Source organism: Stegodyphus dumicola, chromosome 12 (assembly GCF_044657685.1).
Source record: "Stegodyphus dumicola isolate Sdum_Otavi_A_Nest chromosome 12, ASM4465768v1".
Classification (NCBI taxonomy): domain Eukaryota; kingdom Metazoa; phylum Arthropoda; class Arachnida; order Araneae; family Eresidae; genus Stegodyphus; species Stegodyphus dumicola.
The window spans coordinates 84,488,579-84,507,067 of NC_140779.1; the positions used below are offsets into that span (position 1 = coordinate 84,488,579).

Below are 18,489 nucleotides of genomic sequence, written 5' to 3' on the forward strand. Positions count from 1 at the left end.
TAATGCATTAGACAATTAACATTATATAACATTACAGAACTAATTCTAGAATGGCTACTATGTGGAAGGCTATCAAATACTGCATTTTTAAAATAAATAATAGAAGCATATTTCTATCGTAGTTATATGAGAACTGAATAATATGAGATTATAGTATAGTTATACGAGAATATCTGAAATAATATTTTCAAAAGCATACACATAATGTTTTAATACTTGGGTTTTCGAAGCAGAAAAAGTTATAAAATAATACACATTCAGAAATAAGTGTCGAAAGTAGCTAGTTATCTGATACATATGTAGATCATATGGGCAGGAATGTGATATATTAATACATATATAAAATCGTATCGAAAAGTAATTGCCCTGCGTTTTCGCAATAGACGCACATTACTCGACTTTTAATGCTAATTTAGCAACATAACAGAACAAAATTAGCAATCAGATACCAAACAAATATAAACACATCTTAATCCCGTTTTTCGCCATGTATTTTCCTTTTCTCCTTAGCCCCTATTCCCCACATGATATTCACTTCCGTTGGCATAATGAAATATAGCCCATATCCTTAAAGGAGCCAAGTTGGCGCAACCAAGGCTGTTCTCCGAACCTTATCCGAGAAGCTTACTGAAGTGAAATTTTAGATGAATTCTGAAGATAATATATTGCAAAGGATAAAATCATATCTACATTCCTGACATAACTAAGTTGAATTTCTAAATTTCCTAATTAATTATGTTAAGCTCTCAATTATTTGCCAAGATCTTTTATGATACATGTAAATATGAAACAAAAGAAAATTGTAAAATGAGGTTAAATTAATTGATTATGTCAAAGTACTGAAGAGTTATTAGCTTAGGATGAAACATGCCTTTAAGGAAAGCATGAATTAAAAAAGATTATGATAACGGTAAATATAAGATGATATATATAAAAAAATACCTTTGGAATTAAATGTAAAATACGGTTAACTGATTATTGCATGTTACGAAAACCTACAACATTAATTTAAGCAACTCAAAAACATCAACACCAGCGAAAAAAAGATAACGTCTACTTCCCTATACGCTTTTCAAGTCCCCAGTAAATAAATTCTCATATATTTGAGCACAAAGATCACCCATATGCTTTTTTAAGCACCTAGCAAATAATTACTTGCATAATTGGGCGCAACAAGGAGGTTAGCTAACTATTAGGTCACTTTGCGCCCAGGGAGGTTAGAGCTAACCTCCTTGGGCGCAAAGTGACCTAATTTCACACATTCCGCAACGCTTCACTTACGAAACGCAGAAATCTGAATTCATCGCCAAGCCAAACATACATAGATGATCTTCGGCCAAGCGACGAAGGTTACCATGCTGAAAAATATGCCTATTGCGCATGCGTGAAGCAACTTCAATACTAGGGCAAGACGCTACCACTTGACAGTCGCTTTGTGAAACACTATTAAAAAATATCGATCAATTCGTGCGTTGTCTGAATTACCTTATTAAAGGCAATATTACCTGGCCGCACTATTGGACTTCGAGTATTTAAAAAAATGGCAAATCATACTCTAAAAGATTTAACTTTGGCAAAAGTAATTAACAACTTCGAAAGGCTTGTTTCACAGCCTTCTACATCAGAAAGTTCAATTGTACAAAGAAATCGGGAATATTTAAGTAAGTTAAATTCACTACTTTTGAAATTGCCCCATTTTTAACGCGAAATCATTGTAGTTTAGAGTAAGTTTTATAAATTTAGCTGATGATGGAATATTATGATTCTGTAAATGGAAAAGAAAAATGATGATTTTATGAAACCAATGTCTTCCCCAATGTCGGGTTTTCTTCCGCAAAGGATCCGTTGGCGCTGGTACCTATTTGGTTTAATCCTAGTATCCGGTGCACAAGGGATTTGGCTACTTTTGGCGACTTCATGATGAGCAGTAAAAACGGGACATATACGATGAATAGTAAACGGGTCATTCAAAGAATATATATATACATAATATATATTATGTATATACACACATAGTATATAGTGTATAGTATATAGGCGTTCTTTGGATCATTTTTGGTGTTGGCGATAATTTTCAAAATCGCGCCAAGGCTGCACCGTATACTAGGATTTTACGGCGAAGCGCGTTTTCGTGTTACATAATACAGCGCGCGTCCTCCCGTTTTATCTATACACCGCTAAATGTCATATCAACCTATATATTTTAGTTCAGTATGCCAAATATCTTATAACTTGACTGTACACCGCTAAAATCATGGCTTCCATATGATAAACATCTTGCAACTTAACTATGCTAAATATCTTATAACTTGACTGTACACCGCTAAAATCATGGCTTCCATATGATAAATATCTTGCAACTTAACTGAATGGAACACCGCTGAAATCATGGCCGATTAGCCGTTGTTGAGCTTGATGATTAAATACGTTGTAAAAGCCAAATCCCATGTATACCGGATATTAGGATAAAACCTAATAATTCTGCATAATTTGGATTATAATTGCATTCAAAAATAAAAAACACAAATTTCTCAGAAATCAATGATTCCTAGTCATCTGAAGAAAACGTAAGTACTTTGATTTATTTGTTATTAATTTTAAAATTAGCATTATTTTAAGTTATTTTATGTAATTAATGTTGCAATTAATACAGAATGCATTATTTTACTGAATAAAAATGAAACATATTATTACAGTTCAGTAAAATAATGCATTCTATATTAATTGCAACATTAATTGTATAAAATAACTTAATGTTAATTTTAAAATTAATAACAAATAAATCAAAGTACTTACGTTTTCTTCAGAGGACTAGGAATCATTGATTTCTATGAGAAATTTGTGTTTTTTATTTTTGAATGCATTATATCTTTTTGAAACCCCAAGAGAATTGAATGCTGTTCTCTATTCTTATTCGACACAAATTCAGGTGGGATAATCTTTTTATCCTTGCATATTGTTCCAATGATAGAAATTTTATTTTTCTGTTAGAAATAGCCCAATTCATAACTGTTATACCAACTGTCTGTGGTAACGTTTATTCCAGAATTGAAACTAGGATGCGCTTTGCTTTTTCACGAGAACTGTTGACTTTCTTGTATGGCTCGTCTGGCTGCTGAGCTGAGTAAATTTCCATGTTGAAAGTATAGCAGGTTCTAAAATCAACCGGGCCCACCAGCGGCCGAGCGGTAACGTCGTTGAACACTGGTAGTTCGGTCCGAGGTTCGAATCCCGCGAACGGGCTGGCTGCATGGGCGTTTTCGTGGTTTTCCCCATGTGTAACGTGTATACGAGCCAGTTTCCCTTAGAAAGTCCTCCACGAAGGCGTCCCTCCTCTTAGGCAGATAGCCCTCGAGGCTTTGCCATAATTACATACACACACTAAAATCAACCACAGTAAATATCTTTATACCATAACTTGCAGGTTTCTTAGGCATATACTGCCAAAATAAGCATCGTCCTCAAAAAGGTTCTAGCTTTTCGTCCAAAGTCACATATTCCTCTACATGATATAATTTCTGACAATTCTGGATAAAATTTTCAAACAAATTTCTTATTGGAGCTAATTTATCACTTTTTCTTCTGTCATCGCGTGTTCCGATATCATCGAATCGTAAGGCACGAAGAATGAAAAGAAAACGCTTATAGTTCATTTGTTTTACGAAAAATATCCAATCCTGTTCCATCAGTAGTCCATATTTCTCTAGCATTTACACAGGACGATTTGTGCAAAACTGTTTGGTTAATCTTCGGATTATGGTAACTTAGCAATTTTTTGGCGAAAATTTGGCGACCAACCCTGCTAGTTTTTTTGGATGCCATTTTGTTTTCACGAAGTAAAGGCATTTTTTTTTTTTTTTTCCCCTCAACATTTTTTTCCAACAATCTGCTAGCCGAATTACACTTATGCTAGAACTTTTATGGAACAAAAGTGCTTAATAATGACGAAGATTAGGTGCAAAATTGGGAGAAAGTGCAGAATCGCCCACTGCTTGCCGTGTTTTTAAGAAGTGGACATACACGGTATCCATGTACACGTCAACCTATTTTTACTTAAAAAAAATCCCAGAATTGCACAAAAATGGCAATGCGCATGCTCTTGACTTTATCCATGTACACTGCTAAAGTCCTAGTTAGTAACCTTTATTGCCTTACCAAAATGTTGCCAAACTACCTGTTACCATATTACAAAGATTAGCCAACTCTTCTTTCTCCATAGGTTTTGTGTCTCTTTTAAAATTTCCCAAAGTATTTTTTACATAAATATTAGAGCATCTCACAATCATTGTGTCATCAAATATTAGCTTCCATGCATCGATGGGTGAAGCCACATCTTTATGTGTATTGCCAGGCAATTTTTTTTTTTTTTTTATGATATTATGGGATCACAAGGGTTCTTTCTTCCATTTTATTGTTTTATCTTTTCCTACAAAATAGTCAGTTTGATCGCAAGGAATTTCTTCTGAAGAGTCGCACTCTTTTTCTGATTCAGACTGATGATCACTAAATATATTGTAAAGTATTTTGCTGTAATTGGAAAAATGACAGATGATCTTCTTAATAAAACATAAATTTTATTTTTAGTTTACGGAGATAGATAATTTGAATAAAATTCTTTAGTGGCAAAATTTTCGTACAACTACTAGCTGGTAAAACTTCAAAATTCTCATTTTAAACTATTTCTTACGTTGCTGAGCAACAGTTACATCATACAAATACGGCATTGCTACTTCAATAATAATTATGTATTTATTTCTTAAATAACAAAATACAGTCAAAAGTCTTTAATCGGGACTTTGGCGATTCCAGATTATCGTTTTTTCCGTATTATAGATCACCAGTTTAAATCTGGTAAGATGGCATGCAGAAATTATAAAATTAAAAATATGAAACCGTAATTTATGAAATGAAGAGCAATTATGATCTAAAGGGTATAAAATTAAAAAAAAAAAAAAGCTTTATATTTATTTGTTTACTTTATTATACATTTGTTTCAACACGCGCATGCATAAAGCATACATTATGCATAGTCGAAATTAGAAAATTGCAACCAGAAAACTATTTTATGTGTATTTGTGATATTTATAATGACGAGGAATTTGATTTAAACCATATCAAAGACAGAGTACATCAAGATGAAATACTACACTTAGTAGGGAGTTATAAGCCGAATAAAATAAAAACATCTGCCCTGAAGATAAGGATAGTGCTGACAGATCAACTTCCAGTTCATTGCGCGCCGCGTCGTCAACCCCCCACAGAGCAGCGTGAAATTGATAAACATATTTCGGAATGATTAGAGATTCCAAGGATATGCCTTTATCCATTTTTTGTAGCAATTCCGCTTTTGGTTTGATGGATATCGGAACATGCTTTCGCTTTGTAGATCCTTTGGTAGCTCCAGAATCGGAAATTCTTTTTGACATAATCGAAAGTTCAAGCTTACTTTTTTAAAATTGCTCTAACAGTCTGCAAAAAATAATAAGCCTGATCAAGTTAGAAGATTAAGGAACAACGTAATCTGCAACATTAACTGAAATAGATAATTAGATAATTTTAGCTTATACTGTCCGTTATACATTAAATGTGCATGCATATACGTATTACGCGTCAATGCGACACATGTGCAGAAAGTTTGTAGCTTTGAGGTCTGGATTATAGATCATTCCTGATTGTGGGTGTCCGAATTAACGATTTTTGACTGTATACTAAAATTAATCGGTTAAACATGATATACGAAAAAAATTTGTCTTCAATTCCAGTTAACACAGAAAACAATTTAATCATCTAGTTATGTCACACCTGCCATCCTCTGAAAGGCTATTGTTAGAAAAGCATTAACAATATACAATCAAAAGTTGTTAATCCGGACTCGTCGGGACTTCGGCGATTCCGGATTATAGATCATCAGTTTAAATCTGGTAAGATGGCATGCAGAAATTATAAAATTAAAAATATGAAACCATAATTTAGGAAATAAAGAACATTTATGATCTAAAGGGTATCAAAATTTACAAAAAAAAAAAAAAAAAAAAAAAGCTTAATATTTATTTGTTTACTTTATTAAACATTTCTTTCAATGTAAGTTGTTTAAGTTGCTTCGTTTTTTTTATGTGATAATACATTCTCTTTAATTCTATAAACAGACATAATTTCTTCTTCAGTTACAAAGTTCTGCTGTTCAAGTCCTATAGTTGCTGTGTCTAGAATACCGACTAATCTGTCAATCGAAATTTTTTCGTTTTCAATAACCTCTGTCACTTTCTTCGCTATTGGAAGCGAATTATAATGACGAGGAATTTGATTTAAATCATATCAAAGATGGAGTAATAAGCCAAATAAAATAAAAACATTGGCCCTGAAGATAAGGATAGTGCTGACAGATCAACTTCCAATTCATTGTGTGCCACAGCATTAAAGATAAACAAAGTTTAGATAAACAAACGTTAAAATTTAGATAAACAAAGGATATGCCTTTATCCATTTTTTGCAGCAGTTTCACTTTTTGTTTAATGGACTTCGAAACATACTTTCGCTTTGTAGATCCTTTACATATTAGTAAATATATATCAGAAATTCTATTTGACATAATCGAAAGTTCAAGCTTACTTTTATAAAATTGCTCTAACAGCCTGCAAAAAATAATAAGCCAAATCCAATTCGAAGATTAAAGAACAATGCAATCTGCAACATTAACTGAATTAGATAATTTTAGCTTAGCTTATACCATCCGTTATACATTAAACGTGCATTCGTAAACGTATTTTGCGCACACGCATATTCGCAGCCGTAAAGGTCTTATGCGCATGTGTCAACGCGAAAAGTGCAGAAAATTTGTAGCTTTGAGGTCCGGATTATAGATCATTCCGGATTATGCGTGTCCGAATTAACGACTTTTGACTGTATCGTCTTGTTAAAATTTTACGCCATAAAAATTGATTTATTCTCATAATTTTAGATGACAATAACCAATAATAAAATTAAAAGCATTACTTAATTATTTAAAATGCACATGCACATTTTTGTGGTCTACGGAAACAAATTATTTTAGATGTTGGAAACCTCATGGTTCTTAGAGCTGTTAATAATTAAGAACACAACGTGAAGAGGCGTGTTACAAATTAGCATTCACCACTCCTTTCATCCCGAACCGACATCTATCTATGAAAATATTTCTATCTATTCGTTGTTAAAAAATTCAGAAAAAATAATAAATAAGAGGAGATTAATATAAATCTGCAAATGCGAACAACGGCAGTGATAATTCAACAAAATAAATGCAAGAGGAATGATTGCAAACTTCGAACAAGCGAATAGGATAAATCCGATGGGTTACCAGGTTTGAACTATCATCGCCAAAGTTGGCGATGTTTACATTTACCGGGTTCTTTGCGGAAGTGCTTCTGCCCTAGGGTTCTGCGTATTTAACCCTTTCAGGATGGGCGTTCCATATACACATTCCCTAAGAACGTGTCTTGCAGCCGGGCATCCCATCCACACATCGCTAGAGATTGCATTCAGAGGACGGGTGATGCGTATACGCAATTTAAGCTGGAACGTTTTTCTGAAGGACACTAGATGGCATCCTATGTCCATTACTTTTGAAATGAACACAGTTTTAGCTTCCTGACCCTGAGTTTGATATATTCTGCTTGACTTTGGTATTTTACTCATCAGCTCTTGAAAGGGGGGAGGGGAAAGCGTAAACAGAAGTGAGCTTTTTAAATTGCTGCGTGCTTGTGAAAACATTCGCGTGTCTGATTTATATCCAATTCCTTTTTTATTCTATTTTTTCCTTTACTATGTACAGTTTTTTAGGGTTAGTATGTGGAGTATTGTTACGTTTTGCATTGCCTTCAGATATATTTCCATTTTTTATCTTTTTATTTCGGAAAGCCTCACCTCCAGTATATTATGGCGGGAAGGCGCTAGTTATCAGAGGAAGAATATCCTCGTATGGTCAATGAACCATTTAATTAATGCAGATGAGAGTGATGATTAATTTTCTAAAAAGTTATAAAGTGATACTTTTTCTGAGAGTTAGAAAGTGATACTTCTCCGTGCTTCGAGATTTACCACACTCGGTCTTCATTTTGAATTTTGTTACTTCTTACTGTAAATAGTCTTTATTGTGTTGTTTTATTAATTTTAAACTTTATTGATGGATTTTATCTATTAAAATTTTGGAATAATTTGAATAGCGCTTCCGAAAATTATTTTACAAGATAAACAATTCTTTAAGTATATTTTCATGTAAAATAAAGAAAAAAACGTTATTAAGTGCTAATTTTAATATATATAAGAGCTCAAGTAATAATCTAAAACAATACCAAAAATTGCGATGCTAGAAGCGAAACGTTTTTTTTTTTTTTTCTGATTTTTTTAATAAAATTAGGCTTAGCGATGCAAAACCTCCGTCTTGTACGGTGACTGCCTTCGATTCCCTTCCGTCCCGCACGAGCGTCTTAAACAAAAGTGCGGCGTTGCGAAAAGGTTAAAGACTTAAAAATTACGCAAGAACACAGCCATACTATTCTAAACTGCCGTGTTATATCTTGGCTATTCACCCCCGCCGATTTTCACCATCTGATCCGGTAGTGACGTACCACTAGCCAGCGGCAAAATGGAGCCCTGAGTAAACGAGAAATATTCTTTGTCTAAAAGCGAACCAGGTTGCTACCTTCGAGAAACCAATTCGCAGGGTTACCAGCTTTGAACTTTTATTGCCATTTTTGGAAATGTTTACATTTAACGAATCCTTTGCGAAATTGCTTCCCAAATATCCTCTTTTATTCAACGGAAGAAGATTAGATAAATTCCCCCAATTTAATTTAATAATGGATGTATACCAATAGCGTACCGAGAGTTGCATTTTTTGGTGTGCAGTTTCCATCATAATGTCAGCATTACCATTGTGCAATTTATCTTTACAGGTTTCTAAAGCATCTAGAACAGTTAAATAGTTTTCTTTTGCTGCATTTTCGTCTTCTTCTTTTTTTTTTTTTTTTTTTTTTTTTTTGCCAAAGTTGATATTTAACCTTTAAATTGTCAATATTAAGATACCATAAATCAGAAGCCTATATATTTCAAATTCGAATTTTCCTGTATATGCAGATTAGAGAGTTTGTTTTATGGAATTGAATGGAGTGTCACTTCTAAAACATGGGAGCATATTTGATGTACTGTCTATATGAAATAAAATTTCTTTTTGGAGTGTTCATAAAAGAGTAATATTTTTCTATCACACACATGCATGGATATCATTGATGCGACATGCCTATTGAGAATTGCCAGATTGAGTATAGTGTTGAGTTTCTAATTGTCCTTTAAGATCATGGCTGCAGCACCATCATAGCTTTGATTTCCTATGTATGTCAAATTATGTACAGTAGTCCACATTTGTTTTTAGACTGTTGTATTTTTCAGTTTTATTTGTAAATATCGGTTACAGAATAATGGTAAAATAGTTTTTTTTTTTTTTTTTTTTTTTTTTTTTTTTTTTTTCACATAAACTGTTTGATCATGTAATTAACAGTTTTATAACTGGTCACATAAACTGTTGATCATGTAATCTAAAACCTGCTTGTTTTGAAAAAGTTATTCAAAATGGTTTGAGTTTGAAAACATATTCAAAAAGTTTTGAAAATGAACTTGCAACTTCAAACCAGGAGACATAAAAAATGGACCTTTGCCAGAATTCAAACTTGGTTTCTGATTTGCTAGCTGGATATATGTACTTTCAAATTACACCACGAAGGTATGTGAGAAAGAGGGGGAAAAGATATAATACATTCTCTTCAATTTAGAGGGTGATTGGGGAGGAGGTACCCAATCACCAAAAGCTGGCAGTCACAAATTATCTTCCACCACCTTCTTGGCATTTCATTTAAGAGCAGATGTGAAAAGTATGCAGTACTTCTTCGCTCGAACTCAGAACTTCAGACCTTCTGATTTGATAGCATGACATGCTTTTCAGTTACACCACAAAGGTATGCAATAAGAAGGGAGAAAATACAAGTTATGCTGAAAAATTTAAATTACAATAATAAAATAAGGCAATAAGAATAGTTTCAAAAATTAGTTAAAAATATAGTTCAATTTTTTGATTGAATAATATGATTTTCTGTTTCATTTTACAGTGGGAGTCTATTCATCTGAGCTAAAAGCAAGACTGAAGGCTTCAAAAGCAATAAATGAAATGTATGATAATGTTATATTGATGAAATTGGAGTCTTTTAAAGTCTCAGACATTGTTATACACAGAATTCTTGACATTGCCGAGGTATAATAATTTCTTTATTTGTAGAATTTTTATTATTATATCAAAATGAAAATTTGAAGCCATGATATGTGCTTGTATTATTAATTTTCTTTTTTTGTGCAACTTTGATAAAATATGTTAAAAAGATGATTAACATCAAATAGACATAAATAAACAACAACATAAATTGATTTTTAGCATAAATAAATAAAAAAAAGTGTTCTTGACAAGACATTTTTACATTCTACTCAAGATTTCTCTTTCAAGGATATTAACAAAGTTTTATCTCACTCACTTACAACAATGGGACTAATTATTTAAAACTCTTCCTAAATGTGATCTAAAGTGCTATCATGATATTAATTATTCCATATCATTACATTACATTTGGGATTGTTCTTGTGTGCAATAGATGGATTTATTTTTCAACAGGTTCAAGGAATAACTATATTTTCTTACTTAAAGTATTGTTGCGTAATTTTCTTTCTTCACTTTCATACGGGGTTTGTGTAGATTTGGAGTGAATAACAACGACACTTTATGAAGTATCGAAACACACTTTATTTAGCCAATATTAATCAAGACAGCTCCAATAACACTTTTTACAGTCGTTGAAGATCTACTATAAACACGCTGGAACAATCAGCGGCACAGCACTGTCAGGCAATAATGGTGGAGATAGCTTCCTACAAAGCACCAGAGTACAGCTTCCGACTCTGTTTGGTCGTTCTTGGGAAGACCACACGCTCTCTCGACAATACACGAGAGTTTAGCTCTCGACTCAGTACAGTCTAAAAAAAAAGTCGACGATACACTAAAAAACTCTCTCGATGCACTCGGCGCTAGACTTCGAGACACTCACTCAATGACTATCAGCTCGCTAGACAAGGCACACACACTCTCTAACTGACTGTGGACCAGCAGGGTTTATATAGCTTTAGGCTTGTGTTCGGGAGCATTGTGGGCTAAGAATTCGTTCCAGAAGGTTCTCCAACCGTCCATGGTATATCGTCAATTTTGTCGCCAAATGGCCAATTCCTCGCCAAATATGGCAACCATGCCATCCTTTGTCATTTTATGGCAACCCTAAACCTGCTTTATGGGGAAGCCATCTTACCACGCCTTTACATTTTGTAACACTGCCCCCTCCCAAGGACTGCACGTCCTGGGCAGTACAACTCTTGGTCAGAAGCATAATTCGATACAAGCAAAAGGTTCTAAAACAAACAAATAATATAACTAAAGAAGCAAATATTTACACTATATACAAGTTATATACACAAATTAGGTAAAAAAAAACCTCATGCACAAGAATTATAGGTACCCAGGATTGCAAAGCATTATAAAAGTTAAATAAAAAAAATCAGTTACATATAGTGAAATAAATGTAAAAGATATGAACTACCATATTTATTTATTACATATCGCCAGTATGTACCCTACGGAATGAGAATCACTAAGTACTATGGCCATAGTATGGGGGTAATCTGTCGTAATGAACGACCTTGGGTTTTGAAGTCTGGGATTTACGGATCCGTATCGCAACGTCGTTCAATCTGTTGAGGACTGTATAGGGACCCTCCCAATGCGACTGCAGTTTGGGAAAAATGCTCTTACGACGACTGGGATTCCAGAGCCAAAAAATGTCATTTTCCTGGAATTGATGTTCGGTGGCTCTTGCGTCGTATCGCTTCTTCATCCTGTCCTTCAAGATGTTGATCCGCTCTCGAGCAAACCTGTGTGCTGTTTCCAACCGGGCCTGGAGGTCTTGCACGTACTCATCAGGCGAGGAATGTACATCCGGAGGGCGGCTGAAGAGCAGGTCACTTGGCAGACAGAGATTGCGACCGAAGAGCATCTGTGATGGAGAATAGCCGGTGCTTTCGTGGACGGCACCACGGTAAGCAAGCAGGAACAGGGGTAGTTTGCGATCCCAGTCTTCTTGGTTTTTGGAAACCATGAGCGAGAGGTGGTTCAGGATTGTATGGTTAAACCTCTCCACCATGCCATCAGACTGCAGATGTAACGGGGTCGTCTGTGTTTTCTTAATTTCCAACAAGTCGCAGAGTTCCTTGAACACAGCCGAAGTGAAGTTCCTACCTCAGTCCGAATGAATCTGGAGGGGGGTCCCAATTCTGTAACAGAACTTCAGCTGTCGTGACAGCCTCTTGATCTGGAACGCGTAATGGCAGACCGCACATTGAGTTGAACAGTGTTAAGCGAATTTCGCTTACTGCGCATGCTTGATGGTGTACCTTTGGCGCGGGGAGAAATATTGGCGAATAAGCAACCCTATGCTAGCTTATTCACGATCTCCATGGCTGTCGAGGGTGTTCGAGTGATGTTTACAACTGCAATGTTATGGAGCTTTGCTTGTTAGTTATTTTAATTGCACTTGCTTATTTTTCTAATATATGTTTCATTTTAATTTGTCAATAACAGTGCATTTATTATTTGTTAACATATGTTCGTAATAATTCGTTATTTAGATATAATTTGTTTACATATTATAATTCAATAATTGTAAACTGGAGTTTCTCGCTTAATTTGTTAGCGTGTATTCGCGCTTGTATTTTCTCATTTCAAAGAATTTAATAACTAGCATTAAGGAATTGTAAAATTTCTTCAGTGTTATTTGCAAGCACTTTATTATATTCCTCAGTGTTTCTTTATGGAACTTATGGTACAAATATATTTATGAATAGAACTTATGGTAAATCCTGAATTGTTTTTATTGCTTAAAAGTATAATGAATAAATTTTCAACTAATATATCCTAAATTTCACTCTTTTTCTGAATGAAAATTTGTACAGTTCCAAAGGAATGTGCAGAATTTCATAAGCATTATATCTTACATTTTGAATGCAAACACTGCTTCACATTACTTCACAATAATTTCAGCTTTCTAGTTGTTTGAGCAGTACAGCAAAAAATAGTATTTTAACACAGTAATTAATCTAACACAAAGATTTAAACGCCAGATTTGTTTACAATCAGATGGTGGTACATCTACCATATACCGTATTTATCTTCTTTTCAAATCGCGCCAACATAGTAATTACGCCAAATTGTTTTCTAGGCATGCGCAGTATGCAACATTCGTTTAACACTGTTCAACTCAATGTTCGGTCTGCCATTACACGATCTGGAACTGGGTAAGCTTCGGGCCATTTCGTAAAGTAATCCATGACAACAAGGATGCATTTGTTGCCATCTGTGATCCGAGGAAAAGGTCCAAGTATGTCGAGGGCAATTCGCTCGAAAGGCGCTCCTACATTGTATCGCTGCAGCCTTCCTCGGCTACGTCCCTTCGGTCCTTTCCTGGCTGCGCAAGCATCACAAGATCGGCACCACTTCTCAACATCATTTCTCCCCGAACTCCAGAAAAAGGCGTTCTCGGACCTTGTTTAGTGTCTTCATACAGACGAAATGCCCTCCTGTTGAGCTGCTGTGTATTTCCTTCAGAACATCAGATATTCGATTTTGAGGAAGCAGCAGCTGCTATCTCTTATTAGTTCCATCGTCACTTTCCCATAGTCGATATAAGACTCCATTGCGGAAGTGAAGTGAATCTCAGAGAGTCTATTACCTTTTAGTTGCAAGACTGAAAATGGAAATGTTCTGCCACCTGGGTTTTGTACTGGATGATTCCTTCATTTCTATTATTGGCCTAATGTCAGGATCCGCTGATTGGTCTTCTCTAACTTTTTCATCACTCCACGGATCTGGATCAGTTGATGTTGAAGATGTTACTTGCCGGATACTCGGATTCGCCAACCCGTGCTTAGCCTCAGCTTTTGAACAATGCCTGCAGTGTGCAGGACAAAGTTTCCTGGATAAAGCATCCGCATTTCCGTGGGAGGAGCCTTTACGATGTTTTATCTCAAAGTCATATTCCTAGAGTCTTTGAATCCATCTGGCTATTTGTCCTTCGGGATTTTTGAAATTCAGTAGCCAGGTTAGAGAAGCATGGTCAGTTCGCAATAAGAATTTTCTGCCATAGAGATAATGATGGAAATGTTCTATGGCCTTTACGATAGCAAGCAATTCTTTACGGTGATGCAATAATTCCTTTCCGGTTTGGACAAGCATTTACTCCAATAGGCTATTACTCGCTCTTGACCATTAATCTTTTGAGAAAGGACAGCTCCCACGCTTTCGTTGCTTGCATCTGTGTCCAATATAAATTCTTTGTCTGTCTGGGGATATGCGAGCATGGCGTAGATGTTAATGCTGTCTTCAACTGATTAAAGGACTTCTCACACTCCTCAGACCACATGAATTTTTCTTTACTTTCTGTTAATTTATGCAGAGGCCTTGCAATGTTAGAGAACCCCTTCACGAATCTTCTGTACTAAGTACAGAGTCCCAGGAAGCTCCGTAGTTGATGAATATCCACAGGACATACCCAGTCCTTAACTGCCGACACCTTTTCTGCATCTGTGCAGACACCTTCGGCAGAGATGACGTGCCCGAGATAGGTAACTTCACTGTGCAACAATTTGCATTTCGAAGGACTCAGTTTAAGGTTGGCATCTCTCAATTTCTGGAACACCTTCCTGATATTTTCTAGATGTTCCTCGAAAGTACAGCCCACTATAATGATGTCGTCTAGGTAGACCAGACAGGATTCGTAAGATAGACCACAAAGCACTGTCTCCATCAGGCGTTCAAATGTTGCAGGGGCATTACAGAGTCCAAAAGGCATAACTTTAAACTGCCAGAGTCCTTGACCGGTAGTGAACGCAGTTTTCTCTTTATCACTGGGATGAATTTCCACTTGCCAGTATCCACTCTTGAGGTCCAGAGCGGAAAACCACTTGTGTCCTGATAAGGTGTCTAGAGTATCATCAATCCTGGGAAGAGGGTAACTGTCTTTCTTAGTGACATTATTTAGTCTCCGATAGTCGACACAAAATCTTGTTGAGCCATCTTTCTTCCGGACGAGAATTATAGGAGATGGCCATATAGTTGTGAATGGTTCGATGATATCATTTTCTTGCATCTCCTTCAGAAGATTTCCAACCTCTTCCTGTTTTGCGAATGGTAAATGTCTGGGATGCTGCTTTATTGGAGAGTGAGTCCCCATATCAATTCGATGTTGCATCAGTTTTGTGCGGCCAACATCTCCGGATGACCTAGGAAATAGATCTTAAAATTTTTTAATTGTTTTCTCTGCCGAACTTCTTTGTTCATGGATTAAATTTGCACTCTGCAGAAGTTCTTTCATTAATTTCCTAGTTGCCTCAGTCGGAATTTCAAGTGGGGCTTTATAAACACAAGTAACTGGAGTGCATGGTGCACTTCACCCCTTTGGATGTTTCTCGGTCTGTGGCTAACATTCGCCACTCTCACAGAGATGAAATCTTTCGAAAGGTCTACTAATGAGGAGGCCACTAATACCTCTCTTAAGCTATTTTCAGGGTATTCAATTAGTCCAAATCTGAAGCTACTTTTTTCTATGGAACCGGCTATTAATAATTCTGTCATTGGAGGGATGATGACATCTGTTTTTGTTGTTATTTGGTGAGCTGAGGGAATGTCGCTCTTCATTTCAAACACAGTTATATCTTCTTTTGCAGAGCGCATTTCATTACATTTAAAGTCCAACGTAAAGTCGTACTTCCGCAAAAAGTCCAATCGTGCTGATAGGTCTCATTTCCGAAGGTAATGATGATGTTAATTTTACCTTCAATTATAATCTTATCACCTGTCACTGTTTGGAAAGTCACACAGGTCGAAGTCCAGCGCAACGTTTCGCTCAATTCTCGAGCTACATCTGTTCTTACGATGGTTACATTTGCTCCCGTATCTATGATCATTTTACAAGGATGCTTATTCGCGTATCCTTCGACAAACAGTTCGTTATCTCCGCCACTCATTGAAGAGATTTGAAGAACTTTCAGAGGGGCTGCATCTTTGCCTGGCAATCTCCGCCCCGTGAGATTGCCGCATTTTAGTTTCCCTGGTTTTGTTTTGCGGAAGCTTTCTTCCAGTCAGATTCACATGACAGTTCCTGCTGAGATGTCCTTCCAACCCGCAGTTCCAGCACTTGATGATTTTCTTCCCAGTATTGTTTTTATTAGGTCTTCTTAATGCCTCCCGAATTTCTCTTATTTCATTTTTTAGTTTCGAGATATCAAAATTTGGATCTTCTATTTGAGCCGCTCTAATAGGATGGCGATCTCTTCAAGTCGCTTGTTGAGCCGACTCAAACTTCATAGCATAAACCAAGGCAGATTTCAGGTCTTTCAGATCTGCCAATATGAGAGCTTTCTGAATTTTCACATCCTTAACGGCATCGATGCAATGCATCAAGGCCGGATTTTCTCGGACATCAGGTGGACAGTCCGGATATGCTTGATGCGCCAACCTCTCGATGTCAGTCGGCAGTTCCTGAAGGCTTTCCGTGATTTTTTGCTGACGAGATTTAAACTGCTGACGGCTACAGTCCTTTGCGCAGTTTTCCCCGAATCTCATTTCCAGCGCATTTGAGAGGGCGTTGAAGTTTAAAATCTGGTCTTCGGAGAGGACCCCTAAGATGTCTCCAGCATCTCCTCATCCAACTGCGAAACCTTCATGTGGGAGTCCCACTTGTTATTTTCCACCACGATGGAAAACTGGGTTTTATATACACTCCATGATGATTTTCCATCGTATGTGCTTTGTTTGATTACCATATGAGAGTACACTGGGCAATGAGAGTTTCTCGCCAAATATGGCAACCCTGACCCCTTTGCCATTTTATAGCAACCCTAAAACTGCTTTGCGGGGAAGCCATCTTACTGCGCCTTTACATTTCGTAACAGTATGAAGTTTAAAATATGATTGCATAAAATAAAAAAGTTGATCATCATCATTAATGAGGTTTATAAGGTAGATGATTATTTTTTACTAAGTATTAATTTAAAACTGAATTAGCATGCATGTAACTAGTAATAAGAAATTATTTTTTTTATTGGTTTTTGCCTTATTAATTAAATGGTTTTTGTTAAAATGCTTAAAAATACTATATAAATAATAAAATATTAACAATAAATATTAAGGTTTTAAAATATTTTCTTTTTGTATAGTTTAAATCCAATTGAGATAGCATAAAGTTTAAAAGTATTTTCTTTAATCCGAATTTGGTTTTAAAATATTTTCTTTTTGTATAGTTTAAATCCAATTGAGGTAGCATATAAGTTTAAAAATATTTTCTTTAAACCGAATTTGGTTAATTCGAAGTAATCCAGAAGCTCCCAAAACTTGTAATGAAATTAATGTTAAAAATATCTTGCTAATATGAACTACATTTTTATCACTGTGGTTAGTTCAAACTAAAAAATTTGGCAAAAAATATTTTCTTTTCCATTGTTTAATGTAAGAAATGCATGCTGTATTTGTTATTTTGGAACTACTGTCATAAATGGACTGGGTTGGCGAAAGCTTTTTCTCCAAACAACAAGAAACTCCACGATTTTACTTATCTAAATTTTTTGTTTACAATTCAAACTTAAAGCCTAAAATGTCTGAAAAATTGCGCATAATTTATGCTAAAAGTCCGAAATAAAAACAAAAAATTTAGAAGCATGCAGTTTCTCACGAAAAATGTTTGACGACAAATTTAAACTAAAATAAAAATAAATTCCAAACAGTTTTTAACACAGATAAATTCAAAAATTAAAAACAAATAACAACTCAAAATTAAAGCAGTGCAACAATTAAAATAACTCTCTACAAAATGAAAGCAATAAAAATAAAATTCGGTACTATTCGGTTTTGAGGGCCCTAAAAAATCGCCAAACTATTGTTGATGCTGTGCTGCCAAAAATAATTGCGGCAACCCTAATGCAAGAAAGGAAGTATAATAGTAAATAACTATCTAAGATTGATGTTTTAATTTAGGTGAAAAGTTAATTTCATATAATGCTTTTCTATTATTATAATTTATATGAAAAAGGCTAAACATGGCTGAATGGAAGCATAAAAGTAAATAACTATTTCAGATCATTAATATAATTTATATAAAAATTGCTAAACATAACTGAATGGATGCCTGCATTGTTATTTCGCTACCGAGTTATCGCTAAAGCATAATTTCAACTCGTTGGTTGTTCAAACATAATTTTCTATAATGAATGATGCCTTTTCTTTGAAAAATTCTCAGTAAAGTGCAGAATCGCCCACTTATTTGTTTGCTGCTTTTTACAGGGGTAAAAACAATTGGATTTTTTCAATTTTCTTTT

At 35.2% G+C, this 18,489-nt stretch overlaps 1 protein-coding gene across 2 annotated transcripts in view; it reads left to right on the plus strand.

Moving 5' to 3' along the window:
* The first annotated feature begins 1,381 nt into the window (after nt 1–1,381).
* LOC118201021 (nuclear factor NF-kappa-B p105 subunit-like) overlaps nt 1,382–18,489 on the plus strand; it is a 65,765-nt gene continuing 48,657 nt past the window's right edge. Inside the window, exons 1-2 of one of the 2 annotated variants that reach the window (XM_085806666.1) lie at nt 1,382–1,661; nt 10,140–10,282. In XM_085806666.1, the coding sequence (XP_085662792.1) occupies nt 1,541–1,661; nt 10,140–10,282 (264 nt within the window). In that variant the 5' untranslated portion in view covers nt 1,382–1,540. The remainder of the gene's footprint in view (nt 1,662–10,139; nt 10,283–18,489) is intronic. The other variant, XM_085806665.1, reaches the window with a different exon arrangement.